This window comes from Grampus griseus, assembly GCF_964374135.1.
Source record: "Grampus griseus genome assembly, chromosome: 17".
Classification (NCBI taxonomy): Eukaryota; Metazoa; Chordata; class Mammalia; order Artiodactyla; family Delphinidae; genus Grampus; species Grampus griseus.
Genome location: NC_139011.1, coordinates 78668345 through 78694831, shown reverse-complemented (window position 1 = coordinate 78694831; position 26487 = coordinate 78668345). Strand labels below are relative to the sequence as shown.

Genomic DNA, 26487 nt, shown 5'->3' with positions numbered 1-26487 from the left:
CTGCACAGCTGTTCTGTGTGTGCCGAAGGAGCACCTTCTTTCATGGTGCGCTACTTCTATTTGAAAAATGACAAGCTTTGGTTACTTAGACTTGCGTTTTTGATAGATGTTTTCTCAAAAATGATCAACATTACTTCAATGAATAAATGACATAATTTGTTACCACTGACAAAATGTGACACTTTAAAAAGAAACTAAAATCTCGGGCTTTATCATATACCCCTGGTAGGGCCCAGAGAATGCTCCTTCACCAAGGCTTTCAGAAACACCACCCCAAAGGCTCTGCAGGGCGCCTGCAGGACAGGGAGAGTGGCGGGACAAGCCAGTAAAATTCAGCGAGCTTCACGGGCAGGACAGGCTCTGGAGGGGAGGGGCCGACCAGCACCACTTAACCAGACGCAGGACGTGGCACCCTCACAGGCAGCAGAGCCTGAGCAACCGAAAGTCTGACCCAGAAAAACCTCTGGCAGTGGCTGTCACTAGGGCTCTAACAGAATGGGCTGATAAAGGCTTTTAAACTGACTTTTAAAAAACCCAGTAGCTGGCGTTCAGAGATCTAACTTCCAGAGAGTCGCCATCTTTCACCCAATTCCAAGACCTGAGTCAGTCACCAACTACAATGCCAAAATTTTATACAGAGTTTTCTTTCCAACCTTCAAAGAGACCCATGGCCATTTTCCAGGCTGAGTGTGTATTCAAGGAAGGTAATTAATCAACTTTTGAGGGAATCCTGAGCACCGGCTCTCACGTGACTCTAATGCCGCTGTGGTCCACCAGGACACCACTGACAACCATACACAAGAGACGCGTCCTTCCATCCAGGATCTGAAATGGAACAGATGTAAAAGCAACTGTTGGCGAATCACTGCTGGTCCCCCTACTGATGGAACGAGGACCATTACGGCAGGAAGAGCCATAAAATCCCTGAAACACAGAGGAGATTTCTACCACAATCTCGCTCAACTTAAGTATGCGTCCTGTCGGAAACATAAAAACAAGCAACGGGTTATCATGATTTAATCAGGTAGTGACTCCAATAAAACTGCTATTTCATACATAACCTCTTCACTGGAGCAAATTAACAAGACCACTACTACCTGACATGTAGCTACTGATTCGGTGATTTCTTCCCCCTTTATTCTTATTAGTACAGACCAGGGATAAACAAACTTTTCTCTGTAAAGACAAATACTGAATAGTATAAATGTTACTCAGACAATCTCCGTCACAGCTACTCAACTCTGCTGAAAGCAGCCACAAAGCAGAAATGGCCTCTCCGTGAGCCAATACAGCTGTGTTTACAAAACCAGGCTGTGGGCTGGATTCCCACAGGCCACAGACTATCAATCCCGGGTAGAGACCACAGGAAGCAGTGTGATTTCACCAACAGGGACCGCAATCGACTCTGTCTTATCCAGGATTAGATCAACTCTCCGGGCCTCTGTTGAAGTCTCGCTGGCAGGCATTATCGATCTTCCTGCTATCCCTCAAGAAATCACACTAATGCAACCCACTTATGGCAACATGCTCCTCAGGCCTGGTAAACAGGAATTAGCCACTACCTGAGCTACCAGGGCAAGACACATGAGTGCCGGCGGGGTGAGCAATGAGGGCCGCGGAAGCCCACAAGCCTGTCAGCACAGCGAGATTTCTGAGTGCCTGGCAGTCCAGGCCTGCGAGACGCCCGTCCAGGGTGCGGGTGAGGACCCCGAGGGCTGTGGGCAGCACCCAGTACGCTCAGCTCCTCCTGGACACCTGCCCAGCCTCCTGCTGTGTGGGAGCCCCTGCAACCCGTGCCAGCTGCCCTGCGGCGGGGCCCGTCTCCCAGCGGGTGCCAGACGTGTCTGCGGCAGAAACGGGCAGTGTACGGGGCCTCGGCAAGTCCTACAGGAGAATCGCGGCTGAGGCCCTCAGGATTCTGAAGCAGGTGAGCGTTTCCCTTCCGTAAGATGGCTCAGGGCTCGCTCCTGGGTCTGTAGAGGCCGACAGCCTGACCGTGCTCTCCCCAGTTACCGCGTGACCCGAGCCGCCTGTCAGGAAGAGGACACTGTCTCGTCCATGGAGCCAGGACGCCGGGGGGGACACTCTGGTGACGACGTGGTGGACGCGAGGCGGGCCCACACGAGCCCCAGCAGCGCCAGGCGGGCACAGGAGGTGCTTCCCTTCCCTCCATCACAGCCACGGCGAGCCCGGCAGGGAAGCAGACTGGCGGGCCCGGTTTCCAGAGGACGCTGCACAACACGCGGGCCTGGCTCCAGAGCCCAAGGGCAGGACGAGAGCCCGGCAGACAGGGGCGCCCATGATCAGCAGTGAACTCGAGGACGCCCGCCCCGGGGGAGCACCGGCCAACAGAGTATGGGAGAGAGGCCGTCCGTGTGGAAAGGTGAACGAAGAGCCGCGCATCCACTCCGGGGTGGCGGGAACGCTCCAGGGAGGGGAGACGGGGGACAGAGGCCGCGTCGGAGGAGCCTGGCTCCGGCAGGTCAGTGCGGGTGAGAGAGACGCGGGAGCCGCGGGAGGCCAGGGTGCTCGGTGCCGGGCGGCCAGCCGTGCTGCGCCCACCCCAGTGCCAGAGCCTCTCCTGCACCGGATTATTCCCGGAACCCCGTCTGCAACCGGAAATCCGCCAACGAGGAGGACGAGCGTGGAGTCCGGAAGGAGAAGGGCGGCTGGGCCTGCTCCCCGGGGCCGCTCCCGTCGTCCAGGAACACAGTCCCGGGCCGAGCCGCACCCCGAGCCCATCGCTGGGCCCCGCGGGGACGCCCGGAGCCGCCGCGCCGTCGCAGGGGCCCCGCCGGCCGCCAGCCGCGGTGGGCGCGCCCGCGTCTGTCCTCCTGCTGTGTCACCGGTGCCCTCCCGGCCTTCTGCGGTGACTGTCGGTACCTCGGCGTCCCCCAAGCTCTGAGAAGGTTCGAGTATGGCCTAGTTCCTCTAAGAGCCCGCCATCCTTCCAGAACACATAAAGGCTTTCTGTCTTCAAAACAGACGCGGAGGGTGAACTGCGCACCAGGGTATGAACACCACACAGCGGACAGTCGATCACAGGAGGCGGTGTAAAAGTCCCTTTAACCTCCGGCCAGAGGTTAAAATAGCCAATGCAAATATACCTATACATGTGTTCCCTTGGAAAAATTAATGATAGAACCAACCGATAACGTTCTAGAAATTGTTTATTAGGCCACAAACCCCTTCAGATAATTTTAACGAGTGGAAATGCGGAAGCCCAATTTCTCTCAGCCAAGGCAGTAACATCCGGCAGCAACAATAACAACGCAAAAACCCTCACCACTGTATAAACGCAGCATTTAACCTTATCTTTTGAATCACAGAGGAAATAACTGAAATCGTAATATCAAGAAAATAACCACCAGAAAGCTACACAGCACCAACCCGGAAGTTACGAACTGCTGCTCTTTATACATACATACATACAGTATTTTAAAAGAATGAAAATAAGTAACTTTCAAATGAAGAATTTAGGGAAAGAACTACAAACAAACCAAAAGGAAATTTATAACTTAAAAAAGGAATAAGAAGATCCCGAAAACATAGGAAATTTTCAAAAATTATTCCTCTCAAAATCCAAAAGACGAATCCATTTTTAAAAGCCATCCTAATGGATTCACGTAGCCTGTTAATTTTTTTAGATGTCTATGAGAAACACTACTTTCAAAAGTACGTTTTTACTTCATAAAGTATCTCCACTGTTACCGTTACCTAAGGTATTACCTAAGGTAAATGAGTAAATCAAGGCACTGTGATTACGCTCACAATTAAAATCTCCATCACTGAGACTTTAATTTTATGATTATAGACTAAAGTTCATTCTTACCTTTTTGCTATTTGACTCTCAAGATGTTTAATTTTTTCTAACAACTCCTTCTCAACAGCTTCCCTTTCCAAGCTCATTTCTTTACGGGCAGTCTCAACAGCTGCCTCTTTTTCACAATTAAGCCTCTGAATCAGCTGTTCTCGGTCCTGTTCGTGCCACATGACACATTCCTCTTTGTCTTTTTCAAGGTTCCGGATAATAGCTCTGTACTTCTCTTCTTGCCGGGTGATCTTCTCATCTTTTTCTTTCTCAAGAGCACTCAGTTCTGAGTCCAGTTTACTCTGCAGTTCAGCCAATCCTTCTTTCAGGCCTTTTTCTACTTCAGATGCTTGGTGATGCAATGTCGTCACTTTGTTCACCTCGGCCCTAAGCATATCAGATTCTTCTTCATGTCTACTAATTAACTCTGAAATGCACTGATCTTTTTCAATTGTCATTAAAGTTCGTAGTTCGGCCAAGCCCACCTGGTAATTTTCATTATCATCTTGAATCTTTTGCTTTAGTTTACCCATCTCTGTTCTCAAATGTTCTGTCTCTTGTTCGACGAGAGATTTTAAGGTCTCCTTCTGCTGGGCTCTGCTTTCTTCCAGCAAAATTTTTATTTCATCCGTTTCTGCTTCCTTCAGGGCAAGTTCAACCTCTAACTTACACCTCATGTCCGACAAATCAGAAACCTTGAGTTTTAATTCCTGGAGCTGCTGTTCTTTTTCCTGGATGGCTGTGGCATGAGAATCTTGCATCTGCTCGATTCTCTGTTGACTTTCCTTTTCTAATTTCTCCAAACAGACCTCGTGGCCGGTCATGACCTTCTTGAGCTCCTGAGTGTGCCTGACTTGCAGAGTGTCCTCCAAGTCCTTCAGGTGGCTCTGCTCCAGGCACTGGAGCTCTGCCCTCAACAGCTGGAGCTTCTCATCGTTCTCCACGCGGAGCCTCTTTAAGTCTGCTAGCACGGTCTCCCGTGACTGCTTCAGTTCTTCCATCTCGCAGTGTTGCGTATGCATTATACTTTCCATCTCTAACAACTTCTGATCCTTTTCCTTCTGCAGGCAGATGACAGCTTCCTTCTCATGTTTAACCAAAGCAAATTCGTTATCTTTATTTTGTAAAACCTCCTCAAGGCACACCAAGTCTCCTTTCAGCTTTGTGATTTTGTTTTCATTTTCTTCACTCTCCTTTACTAGTGCAGCAAGTTTGCCCTCATATTCACTTTTTAAAGACTGTAGTTCTTTTTGGTGTCTTTCATTTAGTGTTATTTCCAAAGAGCATTTTACTTTTTCAATAATGTTTCTTATTTCTACTGCTGTACACTTTAAAGAATTTGAGAAGTCACACTGTTCCTTCTGCACAAACGTTCGGAAGTGGCAAAGGTCCTCCTTTATGGTTTGTACACTGAGGTGCGAGTCGTGGGCAGTGACACGGCACTTCTCCAGCTGGACGCCGAGAGACGCGTGGTGGCCCGATTGCTCCTGACCTCGGGCACTCGTGTCCTGCATTCGCCTGCTGTCGATGGCATTGATGACTGAGGAGTAAAGGGATTCCACCATCATCTCTGGACTCTGTGGATCACTGATAGGATTGGGAGATGACAAGTTTTCCTCTATTACAAACTCATTCACTGCAGACATGAAATCTGATTCAGGACTTTCTGCTAATGAATCCAAGTCTAACGAAGCCTGGTGAAGAGTCTGTTCTATGTTTGGATGGGGGATAGTTTCAAAATCAAATGTATGTGCATCAATGCTATCCGGAGACAATTCTTCTAAGGGACAGACTGCAGGACACAAGGGGCCCTGCACAGTGAGTGGAGGGGGTGTTCTGGGTGAGGTAGTAGTTGTGATTCCTGTCGTGCTTTCTATCCGGGGTGAGGAAGCCGCCTGTGGGGACGTCTGACTCGCGGATGCCTGGAAAAGAGAGGGACAGGCTTACAGAGCTGCAGCAACACAGGCATTTACGCTAACGGGCGAACCACTGGAAAGAACGGGATTTGCCTTTTGTTCGCTCAGTAGGTCTGTAATGGTCTGTGACATTTCATCCAAACTTTGTGCTGCTTTTACCAAATTATGTAGCGCAAGTACATGCTGGTGCAGAGGGTCAAAGTCACAAAGTAGGGGCACCCTGAAACAGAGCACAATCGAATTAGATTTCTAATTTCTCAATGAAAAATGGATAACTGCAACCAAATACTATAAACTATGTCAAAAGCAACTCACCATCGTCTTTCAGTCAATACCAGGAATAGTTTAAGCAGACTAAGACATATCATTAAAGGGGGGGAGGAGGAGAGGGTGGGACGAATTGGGAGATCAGGATTGACATAAATACACTACCGTGTGTAAGATAAATAGCTAGTGGGAACCTGCTGTATAGCACAGGGAGCTCAGCTCAGTGCTCTGTGACGACCTAGATGGGTGGGAGGTCCAAGAGGGAGGGGATATAGGTATACATGTGGCTGATTCACTTCACTGTACAACAGAAACTAACACACCACTGGAAAGCAATTATACTCCAATTAAATAAATAAATAAATAAATAAATATATAGTAAATAAAAGTGATAAATCAGAAATCTCTCACAGTATGCAACAATGTCAGATCACTACCAGAAAAGAATTAACTTCATGTAAGGCATTAATTCCCTCCTAGTTTATCTTCTTCGTTTTTTTCTGATCACCTTTATACTCCCCAGAAACTTCCCAGCAGCCACGAGCAGGCAGCTCTCACGATGTGCTCCTCTGCTCCGGCACCCCTCGCGGTGCTGCTGCCCTTCCCACAGCTCCAGAGTAACGAAATCATCACAAGGCAGGAACTAAAGCTAAAAATATGAACTGTATTTACCTGAGGAACGGCTGAACTTCGGAAGGACAAAATGATTGCAGAAACTGTAAATCTTTTAATGAAATATCTGGAAGTTCACAGTCAAACTTTCGAGGCTTCTGTGTCTATATTAAAAAAATAGTAATTTACAAAAAAATATACAGTATAATTTTGTAACTGATTTCTTAGTATAATCAAATTCAATAACCAACAAAAATGCTTCAAATGATCTCCTCACACCTAAGAAACTGAATAAAATAATAAAATGCAAATGAAGGACTATTCAGTGAGGATGGGGAGACCACTTTTCTGAGTCTGAAATAACAGGGACGTGCAAGCTGTTGGTGATCAACTGCCGTGCTCACTCCCCACTTCTCTGTTCTCAGCGTCTTTTCATGGGAATTCTGGCATTCTCGCCAGCATTAAAGGAACCCATTTGTCTCGCTATTACATAGGCTATTGCCAAGTTTCTACCTGACCAACAGCACAGTCGTGAGGACAGCCCCAGCCCTCTGTATCTATTCCTGTCACCTACTAGCGTGCTGTGTTGTTTTAATGCAGTAAAGATCGTTTTTTCTTACGCAAAACTTCCTCCTTGCCCTTTTCTTCACCTTTTCATTACATTTTCCAAAATACAAAGTCTTAGCCAATTTCAGATTCATAAAAAAATTATCTACCATTTCTTTATAAATACTGCCAAGAAATGCACCTTTTAGGATAGCTCCAATGGTCTGAGTCATCACTTAGGCAGATTTAGAGACGTCAAGACACCCTTCATTAAGCAGGGTTCCTAGATAAAGGAGTGTGGGAAATCCTGCCTATTACAACACTCATTCATAGATACACAAAAGCACATACATTTAAAGTCCTAAGGAATCCTGCAGTACAAACACATGTTTAACAGTTAAGCAGTGTGTCTGAGGAGAAAACAACAAACCTACAGCATTTCCAAAACTTCTTTGATCACGGAATCATATGTTTCATGTAATAAAATTAGTGGTCCCCAGACCACTCTGGTTTAGAAATACAGCAACCTTATTTTTCATGGTTTCAATGAAGATGACCTGATGGGTCACCCTATTCGGATTTGTGCAACATGAATGAGAGGGGAGGGGAGGGGAGGGAAAGGGCGGCAGGGACAGGAGGGGTGGAGACAGATAAGGTGAGGGAGAGAATCTGTTCCCACCCATCTGGACAGTGCAGTAGGACTTCATCGTCCCATGCAGTGAAAACTCCTGACCAAAAACTATGAATTCATCTTAAAGCCAAAAACATTTTGATAAAAAATTTCTGTTTCTGATAAATATCTCTACTTCTGAAATAAAGATCTGAACACACACAGGATTTAGTCATATTAGAAAATAAATTACGTACACAAAAGGATGGGGGCCAGGAGTCCAATCCCCTAAACAGACGATTTCTTAAAAAGGACTTCCCTGTGTAAAGAAATTAACAATATGGTTATTTTACAACTCATCCTATATAATGCTATTCGTATCTACGAAATAAAAACAGCATTTTTCTTAAAAAGTATAAGTTATTAATAAAGAACACTTACTAAATAACTTCCCAAAGGATTCCCTTTTTGACTTTTCAGCCTCATATAATCGCTTTCCGTCTTTGACTAAAGCACCAGCCCACTAAGAAAAGGAAAGCCTCTGTTAGTGTCACACGCCAAGTCACTGAGGCTCAGGCACAATCAAAGTACAATCCAACCTGCATACCTCCCTGTAGTGTTTTATGAACATTTTTCTCCTGACAACCTCAACAGCAGCTAAGCAGTACATCTGAGGAACTGTACTCAGAGCTTCAACGATCTTGACTCTCTCTAAGAGCTCTATAACGAGGCGGAGCAAAGCCTGCAACTTCTCTCCATCCTGATCAGCATGAAGCATCACAAAGCAACACCACCTACAGAATGAAATCAAGACACACAAACTCTGTAAACATCATCCAAGCCCATGTCAATCAACCAGTGAAGTATGTCAACATGGGGATAAGATTACGCCATCACTTGGGAGAAATAAAAAAAAATCAACTCTCAACATCCCAAATTAGATACCCTAGAATCACTTACTTCAGTCTGACATGAAGGTTATTTGCTAGTTCTTGTTTGGCAGTGGTGCACTTCTGTTTAATATCCAACAGTTTTCTATGATTTTGCAACATAATCATCAACTGATTTGCATGACTCAGGCACAAATCAGGTAACACAGACGCATCTTTCAAGTTTTCAGCTCTCATCTGATTAGCTAAAAATCCCTTTGGGAGAAAATATTTTAAAGGATATTAACTTTCATGAAAACCATGAGCATTCATTTAAGAGGAAAAGCTTTACGTTAGACATGAACTGTTCTACTTTCAAATAAGATTTTAAAATCTCCTACTTTTCTGAGTGTAGTAGGTGTGTCCATAGCAAAGATTCAGAGTTCTTAAGAAATGTATGCTCATCTAATTCTGTTCCATTTTCGTGCTAGAAAAAAAAAAATGAGACCCAGGAAGCTAAAGCAACATATCCAAGGACACAGCAGGCAAATCAGAACTAGAACCTATGACTGTAAACTCCTGTTACACCACAGTTCAGTCAGAGCACAGGTAAATAAAAACAGGGGCACTGACTTGAAGCCCTGTGAAAACTAACAACAGATTTAATCTAATCAATGATATTCAATAGCATATTATACACTTCCCCCAATAAAAATCCATCGACTTTGCACTACTCCCTGAAAAGTCATTCCCTCCTCTGGTATTTCTGGGCTATTATACACTTTGTTCCACTGATCTGTGCTCATTATCTTTAGAACAATGACTTCTACAGTGTATTTTATTGTTTCATAGGAAGAGTAATTATCACACTTTTTTATTAGCTATCCTTATTTATTTTCACAGGTGAACCTTGCATCTTTCTGTTAGGCAGGGATGGTTTTTAGACTATAGATTAATTCAGACAGATGTGCCAAAGCCAAGAGCAAACACTTAAAAAAAAAAGTCCAAAGACATCTTGATGAGACATCTTGCTGATCACTGTATTCACAGGTTTTTTCCCTACTCTACTCACTAGTTACCATGTTATAGAAGTTTTAGGATCTGCACACCCATCTCGCTGTCACACTTGCTACTATAGGTAATTATCCTGGTAGGGCTCAACCACACAACCAACAAAGGACAGCAAGTGTGTCTTCTTACTTTCTGGTAGTTCTCTCTCTCTTTTCTGTTTCATGTTTTTTCTAAATATCATGAAAATATTTAAGTTTAAATGATGTGTGTTAAAAAAAAGTCGAGATGATTCAATATATGAAAGTAAGATAATTTTAGTAATTATTTTACATCTTATTTTTCTTTCAATATCCTGCGTGCTTAACCGTGGCTGTGCTTTTTCTGTAACTTAATCTATTTTTAAAAAGTAACTTACTGCTTTATTCTCTTTTGATAAAATCTTAATAGGTTTTCAATTGCTTTTTACTGAATCCAAGAAAAATATGGCATCAATCCACAATTCATGAAGTACAAGCCCAATGCAGGAGAAATACAAAGAAAGCCACACCTCACCATGTCACAGTCAAACTGTTAAAACCCAAACCAAAGGCAAAGTGCTACAAGTAAATCAGTAACAGCCTAGAATTCTCTATTAAGAGAAAATATCCTTCAGAAACAAAGGATTTTCAAATGACAAAACCTGCATTTGCCCCTGGAAGGAAATACTAAAGGATATGTTAACGTATGATAGACTTTAATACATCAAGGATGTATGTATTCCTTAAAAGGAATACAGCTAATACGTTAAAAAGACAGTATACTATGACCACATTGAGCTTATTCCAAGAATCCAAGGATGGTCCAAGATTCGAAGCAGAACGTACCTTTCTTAATCTGATAAAGGGTTTCTATTAAAACAAGGAGGAAAAACAACCCACTACGAACACTGTAATGGTGAAATGTCGATCATTTTTACAGATCAGGAATTAACCAAGGACACCCAGTATCACATCTATCTTAGCATTACACTGGGAGGGCTCCATTCGGTGCAAACACAAGATAAAGAAATTCAGTTCACAGTAAGGGGGCCGGATCCAAAATCAAGAGACAGAAAAAGAGAACCTGGTAATTACAAGATGAATTCAGTTAGTAAACTATAAAAATGCTATAAATATTTTAAACATGTTTAAAAAGAACACAGCAAGGCTCTATCTACACGCTTTAACTACCTCCCCGATACTACACGTCCTCAGCCACGCACGTGAAATACAACATTTGTACCCATTAAAGTGACCACTCTGACGTTCTAATGAAAGAAGACATTTAGAGGAAAAATGGTGGCAGGGCAAGTTGAACCAGCAAAGCATGTGTGAGCGTCAAGGTTAGAAAAGTGGCCTCTTTTGGCTCCAGGCTGTTCTCACAGAGTGCTCTCGCCAGGGGAGGGGCACACAAAGCAGTCGAGAGTCACAGCCAGTCACCACGTGGAAAACTCCCCTCGATTCCACCACCCTCTGCTGGTCATCAACCTAACCTGGCAACGGGGCTCCTAGAACACTGCATTAAACGAGACCTAAATTTTCTGAGGTTCCCGGCTTCCTCAGGAGGGAGCAGGGGGCTGCTCGGGTGGCGAGCACGGGGCTGTCGCGTGCGCAGGTCTCCCCTGCCGCTCACAGCGTCTCCGGGCCGCCTCCCCGTCACCCTCCGCAGCCTCAGCTCACGTGGTGCTCTCAAACCCGAACGCGAAGAACTGGCCTCCACCTTTACTACGTGGAACCAGTAATACCGTGTGAACAGCATTCATGGGTGAAGTGAAAACACGGTGCACAGCAACTGACATAAAAGACGGGTCTAGAAAACCGCGAATTCCTTTTCCTGAGAGAAGTCTGCGACAAGCACCTGAGCGAGTTCTTTCTGCTCGTTGACGAGTCGGCCGCAGCTGGCGATCATCTGGTCCAGGGCGTACAGCCGGTCCTCCAGCCCCTTGATGGCCTTCATGTTCTGATTATCCAGATTGGCAATAGTCTGACGGCATTCTGCTATAAAGGGCCGAATGATCCGTGGATCAAGCTGAATGACAAGGAAACATGTGCGAATGAAATTTTCTGCAAATAGCTTAAAATGTATTTCACACTATTTTGATACACATCTTTAATGAAAAACAGTAATAGTGAAAAATACAGAAAAGCAAAAGCATGAGAAATCAAGGTTATATTTCCACAAGAAGGTTAAGAACAGGGTAGTTATGGTGTTAATAAAACACAATTATTACTGATTATATTGGGATACATAAGTAGGAATCTAGTTCTAGACATTACACTTTTTTTTAAACTTTTTTTTAAAATTAATTAATTTATTTTTGGCTGTGTTGGGTCTTCACTGCTGCGCACGGGCGCTACTCTTTGCTGTGGTGCACGGGCTTCTCATTGCGGTGGCTTCTCTTGTTGTGGAGCACGGGCTTTAGGCGCGCGGGCTTCAGTAGTTGTGGCACGTGGGCTCAGCAGTTGTGGCTCGTGGGCTCTAGAGCGCAGGCTCAGTAGTTGTGGCGCACAGGTTGAGTTGCTCCGCGGCATGTGGGATCTTCCTGGACCAGGGCTCAAACCGTGTCCCCTGCACTGGCAGGCGGATTCTTAACCACTGCGCCACCAGGGAAGCCGCATCACACCTTTCAATTCAAGCCACAATTCTTTCAATTCTCAATATCCCACCGAAAATGTTATTTTCAAGGTCTTATGAAGTAGAGCAGAACTAATAACGAAAACACATTCTTAGGTCATTACCTGTCTGATCGATCAACTTCCCCCTAAAACAAAGTAACACCTTCAAACCTCCCTCCCTCCTGGAGAGACCTTTATTCTCAGTCTGCAGCTCCTCAAGGAAGCTGCTTGATCAACTACACTCTCTTACTCTGCAATCTCTCCTGTTCCCGGGCTTTAATTCTCCAAGATTTCTGGGATTTAGGTAATTCAAGGAACCCCCAAAATTCTCTCCACCCTGATCCACTTTCCCCTGGAAGAACACTGCACACTGGCGTCTTCCGTGCACTGGCTTCCGGCGGGGCTCACAGTGTAGCCCACCTACCCGTGGGAGGGAGACCACCCCTCGCAGCTTCGGGCGTCCCCTCCGCTGGGTCTGGCTCCTCTTCTGTCTCCTCCATAAACAGGCGAGATCCCGCAGGACTCTGGGCTATGGCCCATCCTTACTGTTTCTTACAGGATTTCGAAGGAGGTGAACTCCCCGCGCCTGTCCAACCCTTCATCCTTCTCACAAATGTTCAGCGGGTTTCTGCCTGCCCGCTCACACCTCCACGGGGACATCGGCCGTGATTACTAAGCTGTCCTCTGCTGGAATCCCGAAACGGCTCCCTCGGCACCCAGACGCGTCCCCAAAGCACAGAACACTGAACTGCAGACAAATGCTGTTTCTCTAGCTTCATCTTTGTTCACACGGATTGTCCTGCCAGCTGCTGAAGCCCACCTCAGCCCCCCTGTGAGGAGCCTAGTCAATACCACCTCCTTCGTGTCTTCCCTGATCGCCACAAAGGGACCGTAAATTACTCAGTTTAGGTACAGTGTTAGGTTCACAGACAACATACGAAAGCAGTTAAAAATGAACTGTTATCAAGAATTCAGTGTAGTCAATAAGAAGCTGCATTTCTAACATCACAAAAAAGTTAACAGCCATTATTTAACACGGGCAGCACCTGCTTCACGCAATATTAACTAAAACTTGTGCATATGTGAACATTTCCTCATTTCCATGGTGAGTCCAATGTGCACACATTTCCAATCCAAAGTATTGACTAGTTATAAATTATGAGGGTGATAAAAGGCTAAAAAAGATGACTAAAATAATCAAAATTTCAACCTGGGCCAAGTTACAGCTATACGTAAAACACAGCAGTGATTTAAGGAAGAAAAAACAAACTCCAAACCATGGCTCCTGGTTCTAATGCTTCTGTATCTCATAATTCATGCAGAGTACAACACAACTACACAGACAAGCATGGAAGAATATTTTAAGATTCACTGAATTCTGTAGGTATGAATTATTGTGAATTTTCGTTATTAAGCCAGAAAAGGACCACCGTTTCTTCTCTCTTGTCATATAAAGTGAATAAAACTTATGGCTTTGCTAGATTTCATTTAAACATGCAAACACAAAGCCAAATGCAAGCCCTTTAAAAAAGTGGTTCTCGTGGCCTAGAGCCCTGTTCTCTGATTCACGTGGAATTATAAAAGATGACGCTTCAATCACCCTATCACAATCACGTGGTTGATTTTCCACAATCACAGATGGAATTTTTAGGCTACTAAAATGTCAACAGTTTGAATAGGAACACTAGTTTTCATTCATTTTTGGCAGTAATCTTTGCACAATATATTCCATGCTTCCCCACCCTGGCAAATGTCTTAATTGAAGCGTTCTTTGACAACAAATAATAAATGGTCAAAATGAAAGAAATGCCTAAAGGATGTCATCAAGGAAATGGGTGCACTGAGAGAACTAAGAATAAACTTTGGAATGCATTCCATTTCTACTGTCCAACAACTTAAACGAGAAAACATGCTGCTATTTTCCAGGCATCCCAGACAGTGTGCTGCCTTTCCCCCAATAACCAACCAAAGATTAATAAGTCTCTTTTCCAAGTCAAAAGTTTACCTTTGAGAAAAGTTTAAGTATTCTGCCCATCATCTTTAGACAACAGCAGCCTTCAAAATACTGTTTCATATGGTCTGCATCACTGACGCATGTGCCTCAACAACCTCCTCTCAGGCCTCAAAGATTTTCTATCCACTTACTGATCAGATCTGAAGAGGTTTATTCCAGATTTATTCCCCAGGTTTAAAAGTTTTTATAAGTGTACTTGGGGGAGAACTTAATCCAAAACACAAGTCACTATGGTTACAAACTAAAAACGCAATGTCTAGGTTTTGAATTTTAAAATATCTCAGGCAGATACTGTATCTAAAATTACTTCTTTTAAACCTCAGAGATGAGTTCCCTGGGAGGGGGTGGGGCGCGGGGGGGCGTGGCGGGGGGAGTGATGCAAAAGAGGCCCATGGGGGTTTTCCGGGAGGTGGAAAGGTTCAATGTATCTGCCTTTGGATGTTGGTTACTCCAGTGAACTAACCACTCGAGACTTGTGTATTTCATCGAACGTCAATCATTCTCAGTGTAAAAAACTGTTATAAATAAAAACGAAATTATATCATTAATATTTTCCCCCCAAAAGCTTGAAAGTTCTACAGCATCTGTAAATGTGAACGTATGAATCATTATTAAGTTAATGTAAGAAACAGCGATGGCCAAATGTTATCATTTTATCGATTTACTTGTAGAGAATGCTCAGTACTCAAGGCGCAATAATGAAAACCAGCAAGACTGTTCAAGTTTTACCTAGCAGATCAAAGAGCCTAACTGTAGGGACAAATTAGAGGATAGAAGATATTAAAAAGTCCAAGCAATATTACAGGATCAGGAGAAAAAAAATTCAAAGTACCACCACCACCAAGACCATCCCCATTGGAGTGGACACCTCAAGGCTCGGCACTGCATAGAGATTTTACCTATATTACTTCTAATAATCTTCCCAAATTTACTATCAGTTCATAAATAAGGTTATGCATTAAATGATTTGATTTGTCCAAAGTCTTAGATATGGTTATAAAGTTTTATTCCAAGGCTCATTATTTCCGCTATAACATGGTACTACCCCCGCCCCTTCTCCCATTACTGTACAGAAAATATTTAGTACAGGTAACATAATTTCAAGTGGTTAAATGACAAGAAAAATCAGATGACTCTTACCCTGCTCATGGAATCAAAGCACTTCCTGACCAGCGATTCCACGTCATTAGGCCTATCCTGCACATTGATCCAGTCTAACAAAGAAACATTAAAAAAAGGCAGGTCACCGTCTTTAGCATCTACTGCAGCTTCGTCCTGCTGGACAGGACTTGGACAAGGTTCCCTCATTTCTTTTCCACTTTCAGCATCTGTGGTGTCTGGGGCTACATGTTGCACGGACTTGTGAAATGAGGTTAAGGAGGGTTTGTTCATTGTTGCAGGCATATCGGGAGAGAGCACCAGTTCAGTGGAGGTTTTCATATCGGCCTTTTCTGAGCCTTCACATTCAGGCAAGGAATCCAGTCTTCCCAAACATTCCCTGTAACTATGTCTGGTTAGGCACTCCAACAGTGGAATCTTGGCCATGACTGAAACCGCAGTTCCTAAACTTAAAGTACAAAAGACCTGTCAGTAAAATAATGGGACTGCTCTAGTCAGAGGTCAGCATTTTGAAAGAAATAATATGTTATTATCACACACAGAAATCTCACCACCTCTCTGTTAACACTACATGCATCTAAGTAGTCCATGAGGTGTTCTTTAAAAGAAGACAGAGGGAAGGAGGATGTCGTTCACATGCTGAAACACCCTCTAAAGATAGCAAGTTTACACTAGACACGTGGACACTTGGTTTTTAACAAACCTTAAGGTATAAAAAATTGGAACTTATAAAAAAGATTTACCATAGAAAGTTTAATGTTTGATTAGCTTAAAGATAAAACATTTTTGATATATTGAAAGCAAAGCATAAAATTAACACTCTTATTAGAGATTAAGGTTAACTCTTGCATTCATCACTCCCTGAAAATAAACAGGTAGGTAGATGTATGCTGTCAAAAGAACATGGGAGGGCTTCCCTGGTGGTGCAGTGGTTGAGAATCCGCCTGCCGATGCAGGGGACACGGGTTCGTGCCCCGGTTCGGGAAGATCCCACATGCCGCAGAGCGGCTGGGCCCATGAGCTGTGGCCGCTGAGCCTGCGCGTCCGGAGCCTGTGCTCCGCGACGGGAGAGGCCACGACAGTGAGAGGCCCGCATACCGCAAAAACAAAACAAAAACAAAAACAAAGAAAAAAAAACATGGGGAAAAGATGAAATCTTGATGATTTGACTTCTGTAAAAACTATGTAAAATAATTCAGGATCCTACATTAAATTAACATCTGAGAGAACTACCCACCCCCCAAAACAGTTACTTGAAATCTCAGGTTATAAAAGTTGTAAATGCTCCTTCCAGTCTTCATTAATCATTCCTTCCTTCCCAAGATGCACCCCATTGTCCACTTAAGGCCAAAACGTTCTAAACATTCATGCCACAAAATAGAGAAACTTCAATTAATAAAGTTCACTTGAAAGAAGAAAAAGAAAATACTTCCCTCCAACTCTAGTTAAATAAAAAGTTTAAGAACCAAAAAAAAATGAATACAAAACACTGAAAGCACAAACACACACACAACAAAGGGCTACATTTGTGTGGAATTATTGCCGTATTGTTTTACATTCATTATAGCCCTTTTAAAAAAGAACCAATGGGTATCAGATGGGCTTATATGCAAAGAACCAGAAAAACATCTAAATGAGAACTGGAACACAAAGGTTTCTTTCCATCTCAGCAAGCCTTCATCATATGGCAATATTTAAAAAGAAAAATAGAATTTTCCTTGCCCGCCTAACGTTTGAAAACCTTCCACCCCCATTAGATTGTCACTTCTGCATTCTGCTTTACTTTATTGTAAAACTGGTAGCAAGGCAAGAGACAAAGGTTCCTGGTTTCTAAATGATTTCAGAAGTATTTGGAGTCTTTTACATAAAGAAAATACAAGAAAAAGAAACATGGCAGATTCATAAAATATATGGAGGATAAAACTGTCCATAATTTTAAAAATCTTACAGTCCATAAAAGTCATCATAAAAGTCTCAAAAACATGAACCTCAATTATAATAAATATATGGCCTACTAAGAACGCAATTACTGTTACTAAAACTACTGATAAATTGCAAAGGTATTTTAAACAAACACCTTATTACCCACTTTACTGGCATACATACTGAGTAAGTTTTAACTTGATGTCCTCTACGGATTGCAGGTAATTCGAATAAATACTTTCAAATTTGAAAAGTAGCTTTTGGTAGGAATTTGAACAATCCTCCAGATTGGCCATGATTGCCGCCCAGCCTTGGTGCTGAAGATGTTCATCATGGACCAGACCTTCACAGAAAGAGCAAAGTTTCTTGGCAACTTCATACATCTCCTATATTGGAAAAGAAGAAATAATCGGTAAAAGAAGGTAATGTTTGTGTGCACGTCTGCATATGTGTACTTACATACATGCATGAATGTGCTCTGAACTCATTTCAAAGGAAGCACTGCTACAGGAAAGTTTCCGTTTCTGGTTCCTGCTTGTTGCCGTGATAATGAGGAGGAACTCATTGCTCCTGGGAGTAAATGCAGCTAGAGGTCCACACAGGGCAACGCAGCAACAACCATCAAAAGTAAAACTGTGAACTTGCTATGGTGGAATACTACACAGCAGTGAATACAAACCACTAATACACGTGATTACATGAACGAGTCTCAGGAACGTAATGCTGAGTCCAAGAGGCCAGACACAAAAGAAAACAAACCGTTTTAGGAGTCAGGATATTGGTTAACTTCATGAAAGAAATAATGGGTCCTGAAAGGGAGAAAGCATGAAGTGGGGCTTTTGGGGTGACACCGTATTTTAAAATTTGCGTTCACTTTGTGAAAGTGCACTAAAAATTATGAATGTGTAATTGTGATATGTCCATTTTCAAATATGTTTATCAATAAACAACACTCTATTATTAATTTCACTAGCAGTAAAGACAACAGTCCAAGGTCACCCAAGTAACTGGGAAACTTGACTCTGGAGACCACGCTCTGGATGGTTAAAAGACAAGAGGGCTGGGGACTTCCCTGGCGTCCAGTGGTTAGGACTCTGCACTCCCACTGCTGGGGGCCCAGGTTTGATCCCTGGTGGGGGAACTAAGATCCCACAAACCCAGTGGTGCAGCAAAAAAACAAACAAAAAAAAGACCGAGCCTCTAATTGCTGACGTGATGGACAGTTTGACTGTGGGTCTCTGTCTTGGTTAGAGTAGCTCTGAGTGAATGTTACAAACTGAGAGGTACATTCTTCCCTCCACTTCCCATTCTTCTTTCTCATCACTTTCTTAGCTATTCCTGGACAGTGATCCTTCCAAGCAAACTTAATATCCATTTTATGTAAAACAAAACAAACAAAACAACCAAATTCCCCTCACCCCCCCAAAGCAAAAATGCTTCATCATAGCAATTAACTGTAACTAATTAAGCTAGTGAACAGATAGTAATTAGAATATGATCATGAACATTAAGAATATATCTTTTCATTTGATTATGTTTTATTGTTAATAAACTATGTTCCATTATAAAATAAAATTTTTTTTAAAGATTAAAAAAATAATAAGTTTTTATGTTCTGGAACTTTATAGACTTTTGTTGTTGTTGCTATTGAGAATGCAATTTATTTCCCATTTCTATTCTAAAGCAGTGCCAATACAGAGAAATAGGAATGATGTTTATCTATTTATCAAACACCCAATCAACCTTACAATTCCTTCCAGTGGGCTTGTATTAAATTCTCTCAGATTTCCCGAATATGCAATCGTATCATCTAAAATGGATGTTTTCACTTCTTTTCCATTAACTTCACCACTTACTTGATTTTTTTTACTTCAGTATATTTCCCAGAAGTTCCAAAAGAATACTGAGCAGGTTTATTCTGATTTATGCAAGTGACTCTAGCTTTTCACTTACTTGAAAGCTGATTATCTTTTTATATTTGGTCGAGTCTGTGTTACATTTATTTTGCTCCCTTCTAGGGCTATTTAATTAATTAGGAACAGCTGCTGACTTTTAACACATGCCTCTTCCAGACAACATTAATATGATGCTCTATGTCTTCTCCTGTAAAGTATTAGTGATTGAGGCAATTAATTATATTAATACATATCCAAATATTGAACCATCCTTGTATCCCTATAACATCTGCTTTTTGCTATTAATATATTAGTCTTTTGATACTCTTCTGGGTTATTATCTATAAGGAAAAAAGTATATTCTATATTTTTAGGATTCAGAGAATTCAATCTAGTCCACAAGATCCTTTTGATTATGAGAGAAATGTATTAAAATCTCCCTTAAAAATTTTTTTGTGGTGAAACACACATAAATTTTACCGTTTTAACACATCTTTAAGTGTATGGCTCAGTACCATGAACTCGTTCACATTGCTGGGCAACCATCACCACCACCCATCTCCAGGATTCTCTCATCATCCCAAACTGGAACTCGGCATCCATTAAACAATTAACTCAACATTCCCCTCACTCCTCGGTCCCTGGTAACATCTATTCTACTGTCCGTCTCTATGAATTTGACTATTTTAGGGACCTCATATAATTGGAATGATACGCTACTTGTCCTTTCGTGTCTGGCTTATTTCACTTAGTATACTGTCTTCAAGGTTTCTCCATGTTGTAGCTTATATCACAAATTTCCTTCCTGTTGAAGGCTGAATGATATCCCACTGTATGAATATACCGCATTTTGTGTATACATCCACTGGACATTTGAGCTGTTTCCACCATCTGCTATGAACACTGACGTACGTCATTATATTAAAAGTTCTCCTGGGATTAATATTGTTATCTTTAGCCTGTGTTGATAGGCAAACACAGATGTGGCTTGGCTTTTTCACAAATTAAATCTTTTATTATTAATTTCACTTTTTTCTGTTTAATGCTTTTAACAACCACTATCTACTAGCTCCATGCATATCTTTCTTCTTATACTTTAGCAACCTGTTTTAGCAGTATTTCTTGTGATGGCATAGTTGTTTTCTGTTTTGATCATACCATAAAATTTCTTTTAATAAGAGAAAAGTTGGCTAATTAATAACCAAATACTGGAGGACTGTATTAATCTCACTATTTTATGTTTAGTATTCACTTTATTATTTCTATTATATCCTATCTAGATTTTTGCTAGTTTAATGAAGATAGTATCCATTCCTAGCTCTTCTCTGCTACTCATTATACGCCCTCCTCTTTCCTACTTGACTTAATCCATGCCTGGATTAAACCTTTACAATTCTTTAACTTGTCACCTGGCATCACTAGATACTGCAAAGATTGTTTACTGCTACACTAATCCTCTCTCTCATTTCATCTGTTTGATTTTTAAATCTTTTTATCAAGTTTTATTTGTTCTTTTGATTTTTTACTCTAATCACTTAACAATTATATGTCCTATTTGGTTAGCCTATAATTTTTATATCTAATATTACATTTTTCTATTAGCATGTAGTATCTATATTTTTCAATTAAATCAAAACCATTGCTTTTTAAGTGGCATGCAACTGTGTAACCTATCTTTATTAGTTTTATTAATTTATTTATAGACCAATAATCAGAAAACAAATCTCAAGGACTCTATTACATAAATTCAGTTTACAGAGTTTGTCTTTTTAAAAATAATTTTGCTTTCTAAAAATCATTTCCTGACTCTTTAATGTTTATTAAGCATATTCCAGAAAGATGAGGTTATTCTTTTTATGTTGTATCCTGTGTGAAAAATGGTATAGTTTCACAAATGTATGTACTACATTAAAACAACCTGCTCTGAAATTTCTTTTAAGAACGCAAATATTACTACTTAATAGTTTATTTCATTAATTTATTTTTATAAAAGGTAAATACTCTTTTTCAGTTGATTCTAAAAGATAACATTTTTTTTTTATGTCTGAAAGCAAAATGTGTCCCACGACTGATAGCTTACAGCCAGTATTACAGTTAAGTACCAGCAAGTCAAAAATAAACACAAAAAAACAAAAAATAAACCAAATGGCTGGGAAACAATGCACGGGGGCTGCAAGCAGCAACAGAGGTGTATGTATTAGGAAGAGACTGGGCGCTCCTCCAGGACCTAAATATGGATGTGAGAGAAAAGTCACAATCTTAAGAGTTCTTTAAGCTCTCTGTGCCTATGTCTGTCTACTCAAACATAGGTACTGCACCGATCAAAGCAATGTCCTGAAGTCATTAACTGCACACCATCATCTAGGAAAGAGTAAACAAACCATGTTTAAGACAGTTGTTCCACCCTAAGATTTTGTAACTGTTTGCAAACGTAGGATGACGAACAAAGCACACGCCTGAAATTTAAAATCCAGACAAAGTAATCACAAAATATTTTTTCAAAGTTGGTTATTTTTCATGCTTTTGGCATGTTTCCTCTATAATTTAGACTACTCTGCTATTTAGATTTGAATGCTTTTATTTTTTAATAAATTTATTTATTTTGTATTTATTAATTTTTGGCTGCATTGCGTCTTTGTTGCTGTGCATGGGCTTTCTCTAGTTGCAGCGAGCAGGGGCTACTCTTCGTTGCGTGCACGGGCTTCTCACTGCGGTGGCTTCTCTTGTTGCGGAGCACGGGCTCTAGGCACGTGGGCTTCAGTAGTTGTGGCTCGTGGGCTCTAGAGCTCAGGCTCAGTAGTTGTGGCGCATGGGCTTAGTTGCTCCGTGGCATGTGGGATCTTCCTGGACCAAGGCTCGAACCTGTGTCCCTGGCATTGGCAGGCGGATTCTTAACCATTGCACCACCAGGGAAGCCCAAGATTTGAATGCTTTTAGAAGCAATCAATTTTTTAGATCATTTGCCAATGCCTAGTTAGCTAATAGTCCACAAAAACATTACCAAGCATGTGAATAAGACATTATTCTGTTAAATAATGCCAATTTTTAATTTTAAACTGTACTAGGTATAAATAAATATCACAATTACCACTGCAAGTTGTGTCCTTGAAGCAACAGTGTGAAAAACTGCAGGCATCATAAGGGACTCTTCAACTTTTATCTCCATGTCATTTTCTGTTGAAAAGGTAGTTTTAGGAATAGCAGGTAGACGTTCCGATAAGATCATTTCCTTGTTAAAAAGAAAAATTGGATTTGTGTCCTATAGAAGTAAAAATTCAAAAAAAAAAAGAAGTAAAATGTTACAAATACCGAACGTGCACACTGCCCTCCATACACCAATCAGATACACATTCCTTGCGACCACGAGCCCTGAGCCCCTCCGTGAAGCTGGAGTGCGTCTGCATGGAAGGAAAGGCCCTGGACACCTACCGTCCCGGCACTGTAGGTGCACACTCTCCGGTCTGCAGCCATGCACTCTCCCCCGTTGACCACCAACACCTGGTGCTGAATAGCGATCTTGTACTTGCTGTGGATGGCATGTTTCAGGTCAGCCACACTTTAAAAGAGGGGGGGCAGGGGGCCAAAACATCAGCTATTTACATTTGCCCAATGACAACTTTTTTCATTATCCAAGTGGCACTGTGTAAAAATACCTGACAGATAAATTAATTTCACTCTAAAAATTTCCCCAAAAACAGTAGTAAACACTACAAGCTTCTTGTTTCTGCAGCTGGATTCCATAATCAACCAGCCAATCATAAATAACTAGAAGGTCAACGATCACCCGTGTCCCACACCTAAAAGTGAGCTTATGAAATGCAGGCAGTAGAAACATTTATTTTTGTGATCTTTATATAACGTAGCAAAGGAACATGCTCAAATTAGCATCAGGTCTGTTAAAATCCTCAGAACAAAGAATGTGTGTTAAAATCTCCACATCACATTACACAAAACACATGAAGTCTACACCATATGGAAATCGCTTTCTTTTCCTAATCTTTCAAAAAACCATTCCTTTACAGGTCAAATCAGATTTTATAAAAACTAGAACTTTCAAAAAAATAATTTCATAATTCCATTAAAAAATAAGATTAATTCGAAATTTTATTCTATCATTAACAAACAAAACAAACACTATTGACTTTATTCACATAAAATAATAAAAACAGTGACGAAAAACCACAGGGCTGGTACATGCTGGTTTATGTAGCTATAGCAATAACCCCCTCAGCAGCGCCCTGGGCAACTCAGAAGAGCAACTAGCTATGAAAACTTACTTCTATTCGACTGCTTTGGTTTGAAATCAGTATGTTTACTCTGAAAAACACAGTCACGCAAACAGAACAAAGCACAACTTAACAAATTTATCATTAGCGCTTTAGAGGAAGATGACAACTGTATACGTAATATGCTGAGGATAAAAAAGTGAAGACTTGCCATACTGCTACTCTTATTTAATAAAGGAATAGTATTCTCAAAATCAAATCTTTCTTTAACTTTTTAAATGTACAAAATGCAAAACTGATGAGAATCAATGAAACCCAGCTCACGTTTGCACTGTAAGTTCAGTGTCAAATGTCAGGGTGGTTCCAGTGTTCACCAGAAATACATACAACTTCATGATGATTTCTCTGGATTCTGTGAGCTTATACCTCACTCTGATACGATTACTGAAAGAAACAGACAAGAAAAGTGGTCAATTTACAAACGCAAGTACAAAGACAATTATGCTCACATAAGACAGAGCACAGTTATACTACATAAGCAACAAAAAAACGGAATAGGTTTTGATGTCTAGAACGGCTAACTGGACAATTCAGTAAACTTGTTGCTTAAAAAACAAAAATGAACAGTAATGAGGCTAATGAGAAGTGTAACTTCTATCATAAAGAAAAATAATTTGTTCTGAGGAAGAAAGAAGATAGTAGTTAGAACAGTTTGGTGTATATTTCACACTGCTCTCATGGACCACCCTACATTAAGAAGAAAAACAAAAATTAAAAATTTGGTCCAACATCATCCTAACTCCAAAAGTTCTTCCCCTGCTTCTACCTTGTAACAATGAAAAAGTCTTAAGGTTAAACTTACTAACAGCAAACAAGAAGAGCCACCACTTGCAATAGGAGGGAAAGAGTCAGTCCCTATTCCTTCCACCAGGTGCCTCTTACTCTGAGTTCCACCTCCACGCTGAGTTAGAAACACTTCACGTAAGAAACTCTGGCCCTTACAGTTCATCACTTTGTGGAACAGCAGAAAGTGCACAGGTCTGGGAATCAGAATATTTAAAACAACCCTGCCATCACCTAGTTGTCCAAGTCAAAACCCCATATATAAAATAAAGCTTCCTCATCTATAAATAAAAGGGACAGATGTCAAGAGCTAGTGTTTTATTTTTAACAACTGGAGGTAAAAATCCCCAATATCAATGTAAGTGATGAAAGATGACAAATACATTTCCAGAAACTAGTAGTTATCTTTATGCTCTCTCCACATGAACTTAGAGCAGATGAGGGAAGAAAAAAGCAAATAAGGCTTTAAAATTAATGTTTCCAAAATCGCTATTTTAAATGCATTAGATCAAAACTCCTTTATAAAGGCAGGAACTGTGACTTACCGTCAGGCACTGTGAAAAGGATTACCACTTTCTTAAAAAGCAGATTAAAAGTGGCTTATGTTTGCTTTGCTTGATACTGGCAACTGAATGGCATTACTGGTTAAACTCAGTGAACTGGAAAAGAAAAATTTCTGATTATAGAGAGAAATAATTCAATGTGACTACAAAAAACGGTTAAGTGCTCTTCCTTTTAACATTACCTTCTGAAAGAGTAATCTCTACTCTGCTTCTCTTCCTACCTGCACATTCACTGAACCACAAGCATATGACCTTGACCTACACCACTGCATTAAAAAGACACCAAACAAAAGTCCCCAAAGAACTCCCCAACACTGTCAAGGCGTACAGCCATTTTTCAGTCCTTAAAATATAACGGCCCCACTACTTGCATGCTTAACTGTTTCAGTTTCTTCTTTTGTAAGACAGGAATAAAATGGTGCCCGTAGCACTGGGCCTCTGAGGCAGCCCCTCGGCTTCCCCAAGTCCCCTTGCACGTGGGCAGAGCCTGTGATCTGCTTTAACCACTGAGATTCGGCCAAGGTGATGGGGTGCCACTTACATGATGGCTACTCAGGACCATGACCTCCCTCCTGCCAGCTTCCATGGAATGCACTGTCATAGGGGAGGCCCACGTGGCAAGAAACCGAAGTCAACAGCCAGAAAGAAGCCGAGGGCATCAGTCCGACAGCCTGCGAGGAACCACCGGTTCTTGACAACCACAGCGAGCTCTCGGAAGCGGATCATTCCTGCTGAGCCTCAGACAAGACCCCGCCCGGGCTGAAACCTTCACTGGAGTCTTGTGAGAGACGGTGAAGCAGAGGACCCCGCCGAGCCGTGCCCACAAACGTGGAATAATACGTCTGTGCTGTTTTAAACAGCGAAGATCATGGTAGTTGTTCCTCAGCGACAGGTAGCGCGGCAGCCCACCATAGGCCCACAGGACAGCGCTGGGCAGGGCCGCCGCCAGCCTGCCCGGGCCCCTCGTCCTCCTAGGCCACCTCCCTAGCGCTCGGCTGGGACCTCACCGCCCCCCCGGAGCTGCAGAGGCACCACTGCCGACCACCGAACCCAGCCTGAACCACTCCCTGGCCCCAAGTTCTCTACACAACCCCTCTCGAATACGCTCTGCCACCTGAAACTCTGTTCATTTTTCGCTTCTCTTTGTTGATGGAACTGACATTCACCCATTCTCACGTGCTGCCCTAGATCTTCCGTCTTCCTCACAGATCCATAAACGTCGGTAACGATCCACGTCTGCTTGGTTCTGACGCAACATCTACGCTACCTACCCCTGTTCCTGTGACTACCCAAGCCCTCGCTGACTCTGGACTTTCTCAACCGGCTCCCCACCTCCTTGACCCCACCCCCACCCCCACATATACCCTCCCACCGCCCTCAGGGAAGCCATTCTCAACCCGGGTGGTCAGGCGCTTCTGCTCCGGGACACCAACCAGGGTCAGGATGACCTTAACAGCAGCGGCCACCGTTTACCAGTATTTACTATGTCCCAGGCGACTGCTCTAAACGCTTTACTAAATGAAACGTTTTCATTGGATCCTCACAAGAATCCTTTACAGTAGATACTATCATCATCCTCACTTTATAGACAAGGAAACTAAGAATTACGGGCTTCAGTAATGTCACAGG

General features: G+C 42.1%; 1 protein-coding gene across 3 annotated transcripts in view; it reads right to left on the bottom strand.

Moving 5' to 3' along the window:
• RB1CC1 (RB1 inducible coiled-coil 1) overlaps positions 1 to 26487 on the bottom strand; it is a 60267-nt gene that overhangs the window by 17800 nt on the left and 15980 nt on the right. For 2 of the 3 annotated variants that reach the window (XM_082674917.1, XM_082674919.1), the window contains exons 2-15: positions 24841 to 24954; positions 23777 to 23896; positions 22656 to 22782; positions 22315 to 22485; positions 17515 to 17717; positions 15430 to 15856; positions 11518 to 11688; positions 8723 to 8907; positions 8370 to 8556; positions 8204 to 8285; positions 8020 to 8081; positions 6667 to 6770; positions 5821 to 5947; positions 3833 to 5733 (exon numbers count right to left, since the gene is read on the bottom strand). In XM_082674917.1, coding sequence (XP_082531043.1) covers positions 3833 to 5733; positions 5821 to 5947; positions 6667 to 6770; positions 8020 to 8081; positions 8204 to 8285; positions 8370 to 8556; positions 8723 to 8907; positions 11518 to 11688; positions 15430 to 15856; positions 17515 to 17717; positions 22315 to 22485; positions 22656 to 22782; positions 23777 to 23847 — 3818 coding nt within the window. In that variant the 5' untranslated portion in view covers positions 23848 to 23896; positions 24841 to 24954. Of the gene's footprint in view, positions 1 to 3832; positions 5734 to 5820; positions 5948 to 6666; positions 6771 to 8019; positions 8082 to 8203; positions 8286 to 8369; positions 8557 to 8722; positions 8908 to 11517; positions 11689 to 15429; positions 15857 to 17514; positions 17718 to 22314; positions 22486 to 22655; positions 22783 to 23776; positions 23897 to 24840; positions 24955 to 25399; positions 25511 to 26487 lie in introns of those variants that run through there. The other variant, XM_082674918.1, reaches the window with a different exon arrangement.